The sequence below is a fragment of the Brassica napus genome, chromosome A8, assembly GCF_020379485.1.
Source record: "Brassica napus cultivar Da-Ae chromosome A8, Da-Ae, whole genome shotgun sequence".
NCBI classification, from domain to species: Eukaryota; Viridiplantae; Streptophyta; class Magnoliopsida; order Brassicales; family Brassicaceae; genus Brassica; species Brassica napus.
Window position 1 is genome coordinate 18,268,709 of NC_063441.1, and position 15,158 is coordinate 18,283,866.

At 37.5% G+C, this 15,158-nt stretch overlaps 4 protein-coding genes and 2 long non-coding RNA genes across 7 annotated transcripts; 3 read left to right on the plus strand and 3 right to left on the minus strand.

The window, feature by feature from the left end:
- Positions 1-14: 14 nt before the first annotated feature.
- On the plus strand, positions 15-2,431 carry LOC106361703 (zinc finger protein CONSTANS-LIKE 15). The gene is made up of 4 exons (XM_013801510.3): positions 15-1,083; positions 1,216-1,383; positions 1,677-1,915; positions 2,041-2,431. Exons 1-4 carry the CDS (start codon positions 337-339, stop codon positions 2,141-2,143), a joined length of 1,257 nt encoding a protein of 418 aa, XP_013656964.1. The 5' UTR covers positions 15-336; the 3' UTR covers positions 2,144-2,431.
- A 130-nt stretch (positions 2,432-2,561) lies between these two features.
- On the minus strand, positions 2,562-6,589 carry LOC106359177 (sphingosine-1-phosphate lyase). The gene is made up of 15 exons (XM_048737961.1): positions 6,068-6,589; positions 5,934-5,979; positions 5,363-5,514; positions 5,200-5,259; positions 4,854-5,078; positions 4,628-4,769; positions 4,420-4,470; positions 4,230-4,321; positions 3,964-4,090; positions 3,676-3,691; positions 3,481-3,588; positions 3,333-3,387; positions 3,107-3,253; positions 2,956-3,034; positions 2,562-2,865 (listed from the first exon to the last, which is right to left on the minus strand). Exons 1-15 carry the CDS (start codon positions 6,277-6,279, stop codon positions 2,743-2,745), a joined length of 1,635 nt encoding a protein of 544 aa, XP_048593918.1. The 5' UTR covers positions 6,280-6,589; the 3' UTR covers positions 2,562-2,742.
- Positions 6,590-6,740: 151 nt separating this feature from the next.
- On the minus strand, positions 6,741-7,791 carry LOC106361704 (nuclear transport factor 2B). The gene is made up of 2 exons (XM_013801511.3): positions 7,327-7,791; positions 6,741-7,043 (listed from the first exon to the last, which is right to left on the minus strand). The coding sequence occupies exons 1-2, from the start codon at positions 7,630-7,632 to the stop codon at positions 6,969-6,971; spliced, it is 381 nt and encodes a 126-aa protein (XP_013656965.1). The 5' UTR covers positions 7,633-7,791; the 3' UTR covers positions 6,741-6,968.
- On the plus strand, positions 6,950-8,555 carry LOC125577127. Its single transcript, XR_007315441.1, has 2 exons — positions 6,950-7,170; positions 7,268-8,555. It is a non-coding gene; the product is annotated as an uncharacterized LOC125577127 (long non-coding RNA).
- Positions 7,804-11,763, minus strand: LOC111198877. Its single transcript, XR_002652990.2, has 2 exons — positions 9,901-11,763; positions 7,804-9,419 (listed from the first exon to the last, which is right to left on the minus strand). It is a non-coding gene; the product is annotated as an uncharacterized LOC111198877 (long non-coding RNA).
- Positions 11,764-11,832: 69 nt separating this feature from the next.
- LOC106361705 (YTH domain-containing family protein-like) lies at positions 11,833-15,158 on the plus strand. Of its 2 annotated transcripts, none has more exons than XM_013801512.3 (8): positions 11,833-12,079; positions 12,299-12,357; positions 12,438-12,537; positions 12,808-12,884; positions 12,961-13,365; positions 13,450-13,935; positions 14,052-14,264; positions 14,723-15,158. In XM_013801512.3, the coding sequence occupies exons 1-8, from the start codon at positions 12,037-12,039 to the stop codon at positions 14,987-14,989; spliced, it is 1,650 nt and encodes a 549-aa protein (XP_013656966.1). In that variant the 5' UTR covers positions 11,833-12,036; the 3' UTR covers positions 14,990-15,158. The 2 variants fall into 2 exon arrangements, with proteins under 2 accessions (XP_013656966.1, XP_022545892.1); XM_022690171.2 differs by having other exon boundaries at positions 12,447-12,537.

The following is a 15,158-nucleotide window of genomic DNA, read 5'->3' on the forward strand; positions in this document are numbered from 1 at the left end:
AAAAAAGAATTAAAACAAAAGGTGAAAAGTGGATTAGATATTTTCTCAAAGATAGGATTCGGAATTCTACAGGCTACAGCCGTCATAATGGCAATACCCTCAGACCTCAGTACACCGTTAGATCTAAACACTCTTGATCTTAATAGTCTATTCTATACACCGCAATACAGACGATTACAACCCAAACCCTACAGTATTTAATTAGTACAATAATTAGTTGAGACAGATACAGCTTGTGTCCTGTCTTATTGACTCCAAAAGATTTGCTTCGAAAATGGAAAACGTGTTAAACTGAATTTGATCATCACTCCAAAAATAGTTTCTCGAGGAATCATCATGAGCAGCAGTAGCGAGAGAGTTCCGTGCGACTTCTGCAACGAGCGAGCGGCGGTTCTGTTCTGCAGAGCCGACGCAGCGAAGCTCTGTTTACCCTGCGACCGCCACGTGCACACCGCGAATCTCCTCTCCAAGAAGCACGTGCGGTCTCAGATCTGCGATAACTGCGGCAGCGAGCCGGTATCCGTGCGGTGCTTCACCGACAGCCTCGTCCTGTGTCAGGAGTGCGACTGGGATGTTCACGGGAGCTGTTCCGTCTCCGACGCTCATGTCCGGTCTGCCATCGAAGGGTTCACCGGTTGTCCTTCGGCGCTGGAGCTTGGAGCGTTGTGGGGGATTGATCTTGAAGGGAGGAAGGAAGAAGAGAAGCAAGTGCCGGTGACGATGGAGAGTTTTGGGATGGAGTTGGATTCGTGGATCTCTGGATCTGACGTTTTGCAGGAGCTGGTGGTTCCTGTTCCCAAGAAAGGTGGATCTAGCTGCGGGAGGTATAAGCAGGTGTTGTGTAAACAGCTTGAGGAGCTGCTCAAGAGTGGTGGTGGTGGTGGAGATGATGGTGAGTGTGATGGAGAAGCGGGAGAAGAAGGGAATATGGTTCCGGAGATGCAGGAGAGATTGGGATGGAGAAGAGATGAAGAGGAGATCAGTGGTGGTGGAGAAGTGAACCAGCAGCCTCAAACGACGTCGTTTACAGCTTTGCTGTGGAATGCTGCTAATACTAGTGATGGCCAGAGACAGAGTACTCAGGTCTGTCTCTCTCTCTCGGAATTAAAACAGTTTAGGTTTCTCTGTGAAGTGAGGATAAGTGATAGATTGGTTTCCTTAAGGTGCAAAAAGAAAGTGTTTAGGTTCTTAACCTGTGTCACTGTGAACTTGTAGATTTGGGATTTTAAATTGGGACAGTCAAGAGAACCCGAGGACAGTAGCAGAATGAAAGCTGCTTATGTTACAAAAGATGCTGCTTCATTCAAAATCAACAGCTTTGTTGAAGTCAAGAAGAATGATACTTGTTCCACTAAAGCCAAAGGTGTTAAAGAGATTTTCCAGGTAAAATATTTAGCTACACGTTATTATTAACCTTTGTCATTTAAGTATTTTCCAGTTGACCCATTACAGTCTAACCTTTGGTGAAGCCTTTTTCCTAAGTTTTTTTTTCTTCTAATAAATTGTGTCCAACACTTGAAATCTAGTAAGAAATACAATACAAGTTCGCTTACCTCAGATTATAAACCAATGCCAACCATTTGTGGCTTGTGATATCTATGTGTTAACCAACATATAATTAATCATAGATACACAATTATTGTGAGTGTGTGATGCTGATTAGGATTCTTTTACAGGATGACTACAATCAATCTACTTCAGGGCAGGTATTAACGTGTGAGAGCAACAATCTTCCTATTACCTTCGGCTCCGAGAAAGGTTCAAACTCCTCCAGTGAATTAAATTTCACTGAAAACATTGGTGGAACTAGTTGTAAGAGTACAAGACTAGTGGCAACCAAGGCTGATCTGGAGCGGCTGGCTCAGAACAGAGACAATGCAATGCAGCGTTACAAAGAAAAGAGGAAAACACGGAGGTAAATGCTGCCTGCTTTTTTCTTACCCCTTTGATAACTTTTCTATAGATCAGCATCTCCCACCCGTGAGCTAACACCGTTTTACGTTTCTCCCTTTGTCTTAATTGAATCTTTGGTACCGACAGATATGATAAGACCATAAGGTATGAATCGAGGAAAGCAAGAGCTGATACAAGGTTGCGTGTCAAAGGCAGATTTGTGAAAGCTACTGAAGCCCCTTATCCTTAGGTTTCCTATTAGCTTAGGGACTTTTATTTCTACTTCCTCTGCCTCCTCGTAAATGTATATAAGATCGGTCTCGTTTCTTTTGCGTTTGTTTGTATGTCCCTCTTTATGTACCTTGGAAACTTCTCTAGTTGGAAAAGGATTGTTTCTTAAACTAGATGTGTACTGTTTCCTGGTCATTGACTGGTCTAAAGATGTTTGGTTAAACACTCCTTTACCAGTCAATGCTACACCCGATGTAATAATGGCTAGTACTCCTATATTACCAACACAAGTCATTTTTTACAGTTATGAATCGGTTTGAATAATAGCGTTTGTGGTTTGTAGGTGGCTGCATGGTTCTTGTTTGGACGGTATCTAGCAATAGCGAATCTACTATACTTCGTAGTGAATCACTAGATCAAAACCTTCTTACCACAAATCTGACTGATCATCTTTTTTATTTATTCTGAATATGTAATGTAACAAAATGAGTTGTGTATTGTAATGATTGTGATGAAATTTAACTAGGACAGTCCAAACAATGAGGTTGTAAAAGTACATAGTTTTGCCCTTGCAACAAGAAATGTGCTATCAATTTACTCCAACCTTGCGAAAGAAACTTAGTACTGACTGTCCATGAAACTAACAAGAAGCTCATTCACCATCCCTCGGTCCGGCATCTTACCTGCTGCTCCATATATTGGAGCCAAGCCTCCTGTGATTGGTCCTGGGTTTGCTTTCACCTGAACCAAAACATAGTAACAACGAGAGATCAAAAATGAAGAAAAGAAACGACCAATCAAGTCAAAAAGACTTCTCAACAGCGGACTTACAGTCTCTACAGCTTCACGCAGATCCTGGAGGAAGTCATCCACCACAGGGACGTGTTGAAGAGTTACACATATATGAATGCTGATCCAAAAACACACACACGAATAGTTTCAGAACAGTGAAAGAGAAGAATGTTTTGGTCTAGAAGATTACCTGTTGGGTCTCTGGAGTGCATTCAAATGCCAACCTTTGGAAGACATGATGTCATTAACTTCAAAGATATCTAATGATTTAGAACCAAACGCCACAATCGTCATATCTGGTTTTCCAACGACAAACAGTTCACTGATTCCTCTTACACTGCAGATTATGATAATACTTGACAGTCAAAGCTAGTTTGAAGAAGAGATATAAAAGGTAAAAAGTAATAATTACAAACCCTTCCTCTAGTCTCTTTGATGCTTCCATTATCTTTCCTGTGTTTTCTAGATAGCCTAGTAAAACAAACAACAGAATCAACTATTTAAAGCTTTTGACACACTCTAATGACTAGAAAGCTTGAGACTTTTTAAGAGAGTGGTGGAAACCTTCTTCTCCTAGTGACATCATTGCAGCCCAAGCACCAGCAACCAAAGAACCAGGCCTACTCCCAGCTATTGTTGGAGACACGTATAGTCCTCCTGACCATTCAGTTACTGCCAAAAAAACGTTGTTTCAAACAGTTGAGAAGAAATACCGAAGTTAGTATTTGCATAAAATTCAACGGTTTTATTCTTACTTACCAGCAACAAATTGGTGCTGTTTTGTAAGATGCAGCAGCAGATTTTTTGCAGGCAGAAAAAACAGATGTCAGATAAATATCATATATGAATCGATATTTATATATATATATATATATATATATATATATATATGACTACAATTTGCACAGCATTTTTCTAGATGAATTTTGAAACAACAAGCATGCTAGAATCAGAACACAGGAGTTGAATAAAACTGATTCATATGTGCTTGGTAATAGAGCCTGGAGAAACTGAATAAAGAGTGGGATAATAACAAGTAATTTTTACCTTTCTGATCTCATGATTTCTGTAGAGAACTGTACTAGTTCCTTTAGGAGCCAAACCATATTTATGCACATCAATGGAAATTGAAGTGACTCCTTGTACAGAAAAATCAAAAGCTGGGATCTGGTACCTAAGAACAATGAGGAAAAACAAAATATTAACTTATCCTCTCTAAGTTATGAACATAGCTTCCTAAAACTATCAGCATCTCTTTTATGTAGGAAAAAGGCAAGCCGTTGATAAGTTGTTAGAAGAAAACTGTTTCATACCCAAGCTTTCGAGCGAAAGGTAACACAAATCCACCAAGGCAAAGGTCAACATGAAAGCATATTCCATAGCTAAGAGCCAGTTGACCAAGCTCCTATTATGAAACAAAAAAAGGATGTCCTCCCCCATTGATTGCATGTAGAAGAACATAAGTGTCTTTACAAATACAGGAGAAGGAGAAACCAGTTATACCTCAATAGGATCAATGATGCCATGAGGGAATCCTGGTGCTGATCCAACAATCTGAAACAATATGGTTTAAAAAATCATGAAATAGGCAACACACAAGCCTTAACTACCATGAATATGTACAACAGTTCAAGAATACCAAACCATGGAACCTGGAAAGGGAAAACATCAAAAAAAATATTATAACTGGCAACTCAAAACATTACATTACCATGATGGTGTTTCTGTTAATATGCCTCCTCATTGCCTTCACATCAGCTCGGAAGTCTTTGCCTACTGGAACTCGCCACAACTTGATGTTGAAATACTGAGCCGCCTTATCATAAGCCGAGTGACCCGACTCAGGTATAATCCTACACTTTCATATGAAACATTGTTCCATCAACTAAGTTTATACTTGTTGGTCAATGTAAGAAACATGCTGGAGGAAACATTACATTTCTGGTCGTTTGATTCCCTTCTTGTACTTCATATAGTCACGAGATGACTTCACAGCCAACACTATACTCTCTGTTCCTCCAGACGTCATGTTTCCGCATATCTGTTCACCTGAAACCGTTTCTTTGCTTCCGAGTAAAGCAGCAGTCATTGCGACTACTTCTGATTCAAACCTCACCACGCTCTGGAACACGTCTATATGCAACGGATTGGTATGCGCAAACCTGGAAAGCCATCATCATCCATACATGGCATACACATAGAAACTTGAATTGCCTTTCTATACACCAACAAAAGATCACCATTTACAGGGCCAAGAATAACACACAAATTGCAATAACTTACATTGAACATGCTTGATTTATCAATGTAAAATGTCCTTCAGACTCGTTTCCACCTATGTATCTGTTAGTAAAGGTAGTACAAGTTAAAACGAATCTCCACCAAAACCACAAGGAACATTCGTAGGACGCTTATATAACAAAGCTATCAGCTACCAGAGACATACACAGTGCCAGAGCATTTTCCTTGCCAATTAGGATCATTTCTCTTCTCGGTCTCCATTTTCTCAAGAACTTGGACACCTAAACCTTTTACTGGCAGTTCTTTAGCCCAATTATTTTTCTTAGAGCTGCCACCAGATTGTAACTGATCAACAACCTGTAGAATTAAAAGAAAAACAAACATCAACTAGTTAGCGTTAATGCTAAAATGTATAAAACATTGAAGTCTCCCTAACCAAGATCCCAAGCTACTAGTATTGTCTCACAGTCTTGATCTAAGTGATTTACTATTTTTATTTACAGTCTCAAATCCCCAAGTAATTTTCTGCTTTTAAAATCTCAACTCCAGCAGAGACTCATGTCTAAATGATACAAAATAACCATTTGGTCCAACACATTCTGCTGCTTCTCTGCCAACAATATCTATATTCTTATCACTGACTCAGGCACGAACTAAAGAGTAGAAGATACTACTATAAAATTAGAGGAAAGCATTAAATAGACCTGTTGGAGAATTTTTTTTTTTTTAATAATTGGTCATTACACTAATAATCTACAGATTCAGACACAACCCACCTTTTGTTTCTCAGCATCTATGTAGCTTTGTACTCCAGGAATCATTCTGTTTCATTTTCCACAAGAATCATTAAACTCTCACTCATCCAAAAAACAAGAAACAAGATTGAGATCGGAGAAGATAAGATTCTCACTTGAGGAAGCCCATGATAAACCCCAGAAGACATGCTTTCAGGCCTTTCTCGTGGACAACGCCCAACACAGATCCGATAACCTGAGCTAGAAAGAGAGTGACAAGCGGGGCAACGAGAAGAGCCAGAGGCTCAAACTCCGACAGACGCGAGTTCAGCGAGCCTCGAGCTTGGATCAACATAGATTTCACCGAAGAATATGATAAAGAATCCATCTTTTTTTTTCTTTTGTTTCTTGCTATGGGGAGGAGGGGAGAAAAGTGAAAATCTTTTTAGGACACAGCTAAAGGAATCTAGAAAGTGATTGGGTAGCTTATTAAAGAAAAGACTTCGTTCAGGTTATCCCGTGCAAGCTTTCACATAAAAGTTAAGAGATTGCGACGACAAAGACTTTTCTTTCTTTTGGCGCTTTGTGTTTGGTTTGCGTGTGCCATCACAAGAGTTAAGCTTCGCACTAGGATGGCCCAGACACACTTACTTCATCCATGCTTTTGGTCAAATGTTGCAACTCAAATAAAAGATAAGAACATGTGGTTGTAGTACAAACCAGTACTAGCTAGCCGCCCTTGCAATAAATTAGTACAGACTCGGAGTTGACCTATAAACTATTTGACACGCAATTTCTTAATTTTTCTTCTCTTTACAGCAAAATCACATAATCAATCAAGGGGTAAAGTGAGACTGGAAACCATTTCAAATTTGTCTTTAACAAGTTCTTACATTTGTAAAATGAACAAACCATTCAAACCAAATACTACAAGAGAGACAGTAGCCTTCCTCTTTTTCTCAAAACAAATCATCTAGTAATAAAGAAAAAAAAAACACAAGAGAGATATGATGGAAGGATTGCTCAAATAGATGATACAAGAGTGATGTGTATGCTTAACAATCTGCTGATTCCTTGTCAAGCGTAGTTCAACCTGAATATATCGTTGAACACATAAAAGCTTCCTTGTGGCGTCGGCATCAAATGAAACATCTGCATCACACAATTAAAAAAAAAAGAGTTTTTTTTTATAGCTGTCTTAAAACAACAAGATCAAGGATACCAAACAAATAAGAAAAAAAAAACAAAAAGATATCAAAACAAGAACACGCCAAAGCAGGTATCTTTACATATGGGTGTGATAGTTAAAGTCTTTAACTAAAGAAACGTGACAATGTCTGAAACAAGAACATGCCTGAAAGTATCCACCTTTGCAGATCTAATTAACTCAATCAACCCTAACTAAAATCGAAAAGAGAGGGAGAGGGAGAGAGACCTGGCTGAACTTGAGGGCGTGCTCCTCGCCGGCGAGCTGGAGGTTGCCGGAGACGAAAACGAGCATACCGGAGGCGGGACCAGAAGGCTGACAGTCGACGGTGGAGATGTTGTGCTTGCACTGCTGGAAAGGGAGAGAGGTGAGCTTGGCGACGATGTTCTGAGAGCCCTGGATCTTCTGACCCTCGAAGGTCAGCATGGAAGCTTCCTGGTAGAGACCGGCGAGGCCGACGCGGTTGTTGTCGAAGGTCGAGTAGTAGTGCTCGACGAAGGCCTTCGCCACGGCATCGGGATCCATCTGCGCCATATTATAGAGAGAATGATAGAGAATTTGGGAGCCGGAAAGGGTTTTGTGTTTTGTATTTATTTGTGAAACTCTGCGTTGCAACGACGCTGGTTCTTCTTTTTTTTTTTTTCCTTCATTTTTCGGTTTTATTTTGTTGTCGAGGTTTATAGGAATATATTAATACAAGAGCGATTTGCATGTTAAATATAGAAAGATTAAGTAATTTGCGGAAATGGAAAAATGGATGGCCCAAATGTATGGCCCAGCTCTTGCACATGAGAAAAGACTGGGATGACCCTATAGCTTCTTTTTAACGTAGCGAAGCAGTATGGTTTTGTAATGATTACATGTAATTATTAATATATATAATTTCACACGAATAAATATGGTATATAATGGATACATTAATTAATACACTCTTCGACCCTCTTCCATCATATCATCTCTCATTGTTTCCAATTGCTTTGTTTATTCCGTCGTAATCCTAGTTTCGAATGTAAATCGTCGCCGTCAAGATTATCTCTTTCATGGCCATACTTATCCTTTCACCTCTGTTAACGTCGAGTTTGAGACTGTCCCGAGATTCACACTTGTACTTCGTCTTCCTCCTTCATCTCTATCTTACTTCGTCTTCCTCGTTCATCTCGACGGAGCCGCCATAAATGTTTTTGCCTCAAGCTTCTTCTTCTTCGCCGGTCACCGGACCATCTCCATCGTCTTACCCTGTTGACATCGTCATGCTCGATTCAAGCCTTGCCGCCCTGCTCATCCTTGCCGTCTCTATCTCGTCACGGAATCTCGTCACAAAAGAGATCGAGCAATAATGGCTATTTCTTATGTTTTGTAACACACGCCCTCCAACTTTTGGGTATTCTCAAGTTGGCCCAATATTTCTAAGTGTACAAATAGTTTTACGAATCAACACCAAACTTTCACATTCTATATTTCAAACTCTTTAAGAATTGTCCGAATGGTCCTCAGAGTCTTAGATGTTTTCAATTTGGCCCTAAATTTTTTAATTTGCATAAAATCAAGTAAAATCGTAACCGGCTATTTCAAAAATTACATCATTAATTAGTATATATTATCGGCTAACTATAATAATGTCGAGAAAACTTGTATATATTACTGGCTAACTATAACAAAAAAGTCATGTACAATCTTAATCGGCTATTTTACAAATTATATCATTAAAAAAAATGAGAGACATTTCTAAACTATTAACAAAAAATCAAGTAAAATCTTAACCGGCTATTTCAAAAATTACATCATTGATTAGTATATATTACCGGTTAACTATAACAATATCGGGATAATTTGTATATTTTATCGGCTAACTATAACAAAAAAAAGTCAAGTAAAATCTTAAATGGCTATTTAACAAATTTCATCATTAAAAAAATGAAAGACATTTCCAAATTATAACAAAAAAAAATCAAGTAAAATCTTAACCGGCTATATCACAAAAAATCAAGTAAAATCTTAACCGGTTAATTATAACAATGTCGAGATAATTAATATATTACCGGCTAACTATTACAAAAAAGTCAAATAAAGTATTAGCCGACTACTTCACAAATTATATTATTAAATAAAAGTGAAAGACATGAGTGCTTTTCCTCTTTCTTTTCTTCCTTTCTAGGGCTGCAACATCGGCCTCCTCTCTCATCCGCTCTACATCGGCCTTTGTAGCTCTTCCTATGAACATTTTCTTTGTAAATGGGTATCGGTCTCTGATAAGGCTGACCATTTTATCTACATTCATCTTCCTCATCAGAAAGACATCTCTTCTTCCTCAAGCTCAAAGTCTGTGTCCGAGTGAATAATCAAAGTCAGACGTATCTATAAAATAATTCATCAAAATTTGGTTTAGACAGCTATTTTTTAATATTTATGTCCATTTCCGGAGTATACGGTCTCTGGAAATAAGAAATGCTAATACACTACACACTTTTGGTGGACGGCCATTTAATGGATTGTATGTACAATGTCATTGTTATCCTATTACACACAGCAAAAAGACAAAGAAACGAAACATCTTCCATGCTATTCTCGTAAGGATGGAGATAGAGAATTTACTTATCAGACAGAACAAATCATAAACTGACCAAAACAAAAGATGAAGCAATTATTCATAATAAACTATTTGACTCCTTAGACTGATTCTATCAGTTGATAAGTTTAACCAACTCAGAGACAAAATGACCACAGTCGGACAAGATCCATCATTACAACTTTATGTAAAAAAAAAGACAAATATAATTAGGGCGTAAAGAGGTAGAAGAGAACCAGATTGATGAGAGCAGCAACTTTCTGAGAGGTGGTACCATGTGTGATAGCTTCTGATCTACGAACGATCCGATCCGTGCCACCACCACCACGACTCTCGAATCTGGTGAGACTGATACAGACAGTCCGGTGCGATTTCGTTTATATAGGGAGAAGGGTTCCGTCGGAGAAACCAAAGAGATCATTGAGTGAGATGGAAGATTCTTTGTGAACAATGGTTTTGACGGAGAAATCAAAGAGATTATGAGAGAAGGAGGGTCGTAATTACGGAGAAACCAAAGAGATTGTGAGAGAAAGAAGATCGTAAACCAAAAAGATTGGGAGAGATAAAATAGATATTTTCGTAAGAAAAGTATATCGATTGTAGTGATGAGTGTAGTTTCTCTCTTCATGCGTAATAATGAGATATAGAGTTCGAAAACATATTAGATATTAGAATGAAGTATTATATGATAGGGGTGCTATGGACATTAAAAAAAACACGTCATTAAAAAAGGTTGACTTCCATCCCGACAAATATACAAGTTATCTTTGTATAGGAGTCCTAATTTCTCTTAATACAATGTATTTTCTGAAATGTAAGATGTTTATAATCATTTTTATGTTGTTCTCATCTTTTTTGATAACTTTTAGTTTATCAAAAACTGTGTAACTAATCAAATTTAATAGTTCTATTTTATAATTGGTTATATAGTTTTTAGTTTATAATTTAAATGATACTTTTTAGGTAAAAGATAATTTTTTTAATAAGTGTGTATTACCTAAAACATTTTATATTCCATAGAGAATAATAAAGTTTAGGACAAATCTCATAAACCCCCTAAAACTATTTATGACCAAACAGTCCATAGAAAAAAAAATACATTTCAGATTAAGTGTAAAAAGACTAAATATTTTTAATGAAAAAATACATTTACTATAAATATATATTCTAAAATATTTTAAATTTTTTACCTTCAATCTTAAATTTAAAATCTTAAACTCTATTCTCCAAACTCTAAATTTCACCCCGAAAAAACTAATATTTGGTTATAAACCAAGTAATTATATGAATTTATATATATGTTTTTAAACCATTTAGTGAATACTATTTTGTTTAAGTGGAAAAAATAGTACTACATTTTATTTGAGAGAATGATATTACAAACTTATTTTAATGTAAATTTTTTATTTACATAACAATTTGTAAGGTTTTAACAAACTTTAATAAATGCATAAACAAATAATATCAAATAAATGATGGTATCAGAAATTAAAAAAAAAATTGAGAAATAAGTATATTAAAATGAAAAAAATAAAAAGTCAAAAAAAATTTTTTTAATATATATTCCATTAACTCCCTAAAAACATCATCAAATTCATACAAGGATTCAAGCAAAATCGGTACAACCACAAGATTTGATAAAATAGACATATCGGACACACAACCAAATTTCGGATCCTTCCATCGTCACTACCTCATCCGGGTTACTCTGGGGGAGTTTGTCGCTCCCACTCTCCTCCTTGTACAAGTTGTTGCAGTGTCTGAAGCATACCGAGGATAGAGGGTCCAGAAAGACAAAACTTTAACTCAATTTTATTTTAAAGGAGAAAAATGAACAAAATCATTAGAGGTCTAATTGTATCAACTTATGTTTTCATATAATCAACACCTTTTTTCATGCTTTGGTTCTTAACTTATAAAAAAAATCTTGGTCCCGTCGCACTCACTTTTTAATGCGAGGGTACAGAAAAAGGTTCAAATGCAAGCATCAACATGTTCCATCCCAACCTCTTTAGAAAACAGTATTTAATATCAAAGTCTTGCCATATGTATTGTTACGGTGGTTTAATACCGTGTATATTTTTTGGTACACATCAAATTCTCCTTGCATTGATTGCACTCGTATCCGTTACACATACTAAGTACTCTTGTCACCAATCAGATCGAAGAATGTCATTCAATTAAATTAATTATCTGATTAAATAAAATTCATATGAATAGTTATCCAAGCACCCAAACACTCCCAAACTCGAATCGTCAAAAATTCAACAACACTTCTTCTTCTCTACAGATTCTCTCTCACTTTATCTAGACAATCGTTTCACCTTCGCTTTTGCCTCGGGATTGGCTGTTTCCGTACTGTGGGTTTATCCATGGCCGCTTCTAACCGAAGCACCAACTCTTCTCCTTCCACTGGTACAACCCCCCTCCCTCTTAGATTCGATAAAGGTTTAAACTTTATATGTCATTCTCCTGATGCTTCAAATGGGTTTTCTCTGTTCTGCTATTACGACAAAAACACAATGGTTGTAATTAGTAAAGTCTTGTCCTTTACTTCCTTTCGGCATGTGCTTGCTTTTGTGTTACACCACTGTATTATAGCTTTTACTTAGTGGGTGTTTGTGTTGTTGATAGGTTCAGCTAAGGATATGGTGGAGAGGCTATCAACTGACAAGAGTGTTCTCCAGCATCAGGTAAATTCGATTTTTTTAATAATGGCATTGCTCGTCTTATTTATAGTGAGCTAGCTCCATTATTGATACTTTTTGTCCAGATGTTACAGGACACAAATAGCTTTCGCCCTTTCTGTGGTTCTGGTTATCCCTTTTCTCCAAGTTCCTGCGGTATTAACACAGACTCGTTTCACGTTGGAGGTTAGCTCTATATGATACTCTTACAGTTGTTTAGTGGTTACAAACTAGTCTTCTGCTATTTGTAAAACTACAGTATTTTAGTGGTATCTTTGTTTTGTTTATACAATGAAACATCGCCACATGCCATTAAGGATCTTCACCGCTTCGCCATGTTTGTCTTGTGATCAAAATTGTTGACTTTTAGTGCTGCTTCTTAGCTGTTATTATTGTACTTTAAGATTTTGAGGTTTTTCTTTTTGTTCTATTGTATGTCTTGCGTTTTTCTCTCAGGCTATGAACACGCAGTTGATACTCCAAGCTCGTACCGTTCAAGTACAGATACTCTAAGCTTTGAAGAAGTCTATCATGTGTGTACATCATCCAACGTATCCCTTTATACTCTACTTGCTTTTGATTTCTGATGTTCTGGACTTGTTCATACAGGGCATGAGATATGATGACATGTTTAACCATGGTAACGGTGTACCATCGTTGCCACAACATTATGGTGACCTCCATGCTGATGATGCAAACTATTTCGCTCCTTTTCGCTCATCAAATCAACAGTATCCAGTCCCAGACCCTTTTCATGCTTCTCCGGAGTTTCACATGTCTCAGACGAACTCTACACATCCTTATAGGCATGCGAACGAAATAAACAGTTTTGAGACTGATTATATGATGCACTCTACGAGGAACTTTGGCTTTAGAAATAATATGTTTGGGAAACCTAAGGGTTTGAATCTCAACCCCTTCACTGGAAGAAGAACGTTTGTTCCAATGGCGTCTACCACAAGAAGTATGAAGCATCCTGTCTCTGCTGAATTATCTGCAAATGATTTCGATATGGTTAGTTTCTGTAACCACTACCTCTTTTAAAGGACAAAGCTTAGCGAACTTCTATTTAAATCTAATTGTTGATTACTTACACAGGGTTCACAGCATCGAACTTTGCAAGATGATTTTGGATCTTCTGCAAGCTTAAGTTACAGAGAACAAGCTTACAACCAATGCAGAAGAGCCTCTTTCTCTGCTTCTGCTTCTTCTTCTTCTTCTCCTAGCTCAACTTGGGAGCTTGATTATATCTTTCCACCACTTGATGAATCAAGAAGTGGAAGCTGCAGCGACTTCTACCATCGCCCCGCCATGTCTGATTTGCTCACCGAGAGAAACAGAGGGCTTAGGGCTTCAAGGCCAAACGCTAAAAGCAAAATGATCACTTATGATCAACAAGATTTGCTCTCTCAGTTCAGGGACGCAAAGTTCTTCGTTATTAAGTCGTATAGCGAGGATAATGTCTACAAGAGCATGAAGTATTGCGTTTGGGCAAGCACTAAAAACGGAAACAAAAAGTTGGATGCTGCTTATCGTGAAGCAAAGACTAAAGAAGTGGCATGCCCAGTCTTTCTTTTGTTCTCGGTAAAGTGCCTATTAACTTTAATACCTCTCAGGCTTTAGCTGTGTATCTCTGATTCAGTTTATTGAGTTTTGATCTTGAACTCTGAACAGAAGGGCTAAAGATATTTGATTTTCAGGTGAATGCTAGTGCACAGTTTTGTGGAGTGGCAGAGATGGTTGGACCGGTTGATTTCGAGACAAGTGTGGAGTACTGGCAACAGGATAGATGGTCAGGACACTTCCCGGTCAAGTGGGTGATTGTTAAAGATGTTCCCAACAGTCTCTTTCGTCACATCATAATTGAAGACAATGATAATAAGCCTGTCACTAACAGTAGAGACACCCAAGAGGTAAAAACTAAACTCTTCCTTATCTTGTACATTCTTTTTCTTGAGGGTTCCGTTTCATGAAATATAGATTTGAGCATTGTGAGTTGTATTTGATGTCACTGCACCAAGAATTGATGCATATATTTGTCCACTTGATATCCATCTCATTTTACCTCATTTTAATCATTTTAAAAAGCATTTAGGTGTTAATATTGCATTTGCATACATAGTTGCATAAAACAGGGGCTAGAGTGCACAATTGAAAGTTTGAGGCTGAACTCAAAGAGAAATATGCAAAAATTGATGAGTTTGAGGTTAAATACGAAACTGTACAAAAGTGCGAGGACCAAATATGCAAAAAGAAGAAGAAAGTTGGGTCACATAGAATCTATTTATCCACTCTATGTGGATCTCTCCAACGTGGAACATGTCTTCTTTTAAATCAATTCTCATGTATGATTGTGTTTTTCTATCTGCAGGTGGGAGTGGAACAAGGCATAGAGATGATAAATATATTCAATAGCTGTGAGATGAAATCTTCGATCCTCGATGACTTTAGCTTCTACGAAGAGCGGCAGAGAATTCAAGACAGAAAAGCCAGACAACGTGCTCTTCTTGAAAATCTCAGAGCCTCCTCTCTAACCTCTGTTCCAACACATCTCGCAAGTTCTCTCCATGAAGACTATGTAAGGGAAATGTCCAAGAGCTTTGCCGATGCTTTGGTCTTGCAACACAAACTCAATTAAGTAACTTAAAGAACCTCTCTTATCTTTTGGGATTTGTACTGAAAGGTGGTTAAAATTGTGGTTTTATACTCTTGATTTTGTACTATTGACCACATACTTAAGGAGCTTAGATTGTAATATAAACTCAAGGTTCCAAAATTCAAGGATAAACTTTAGTTATGTGCGGAAA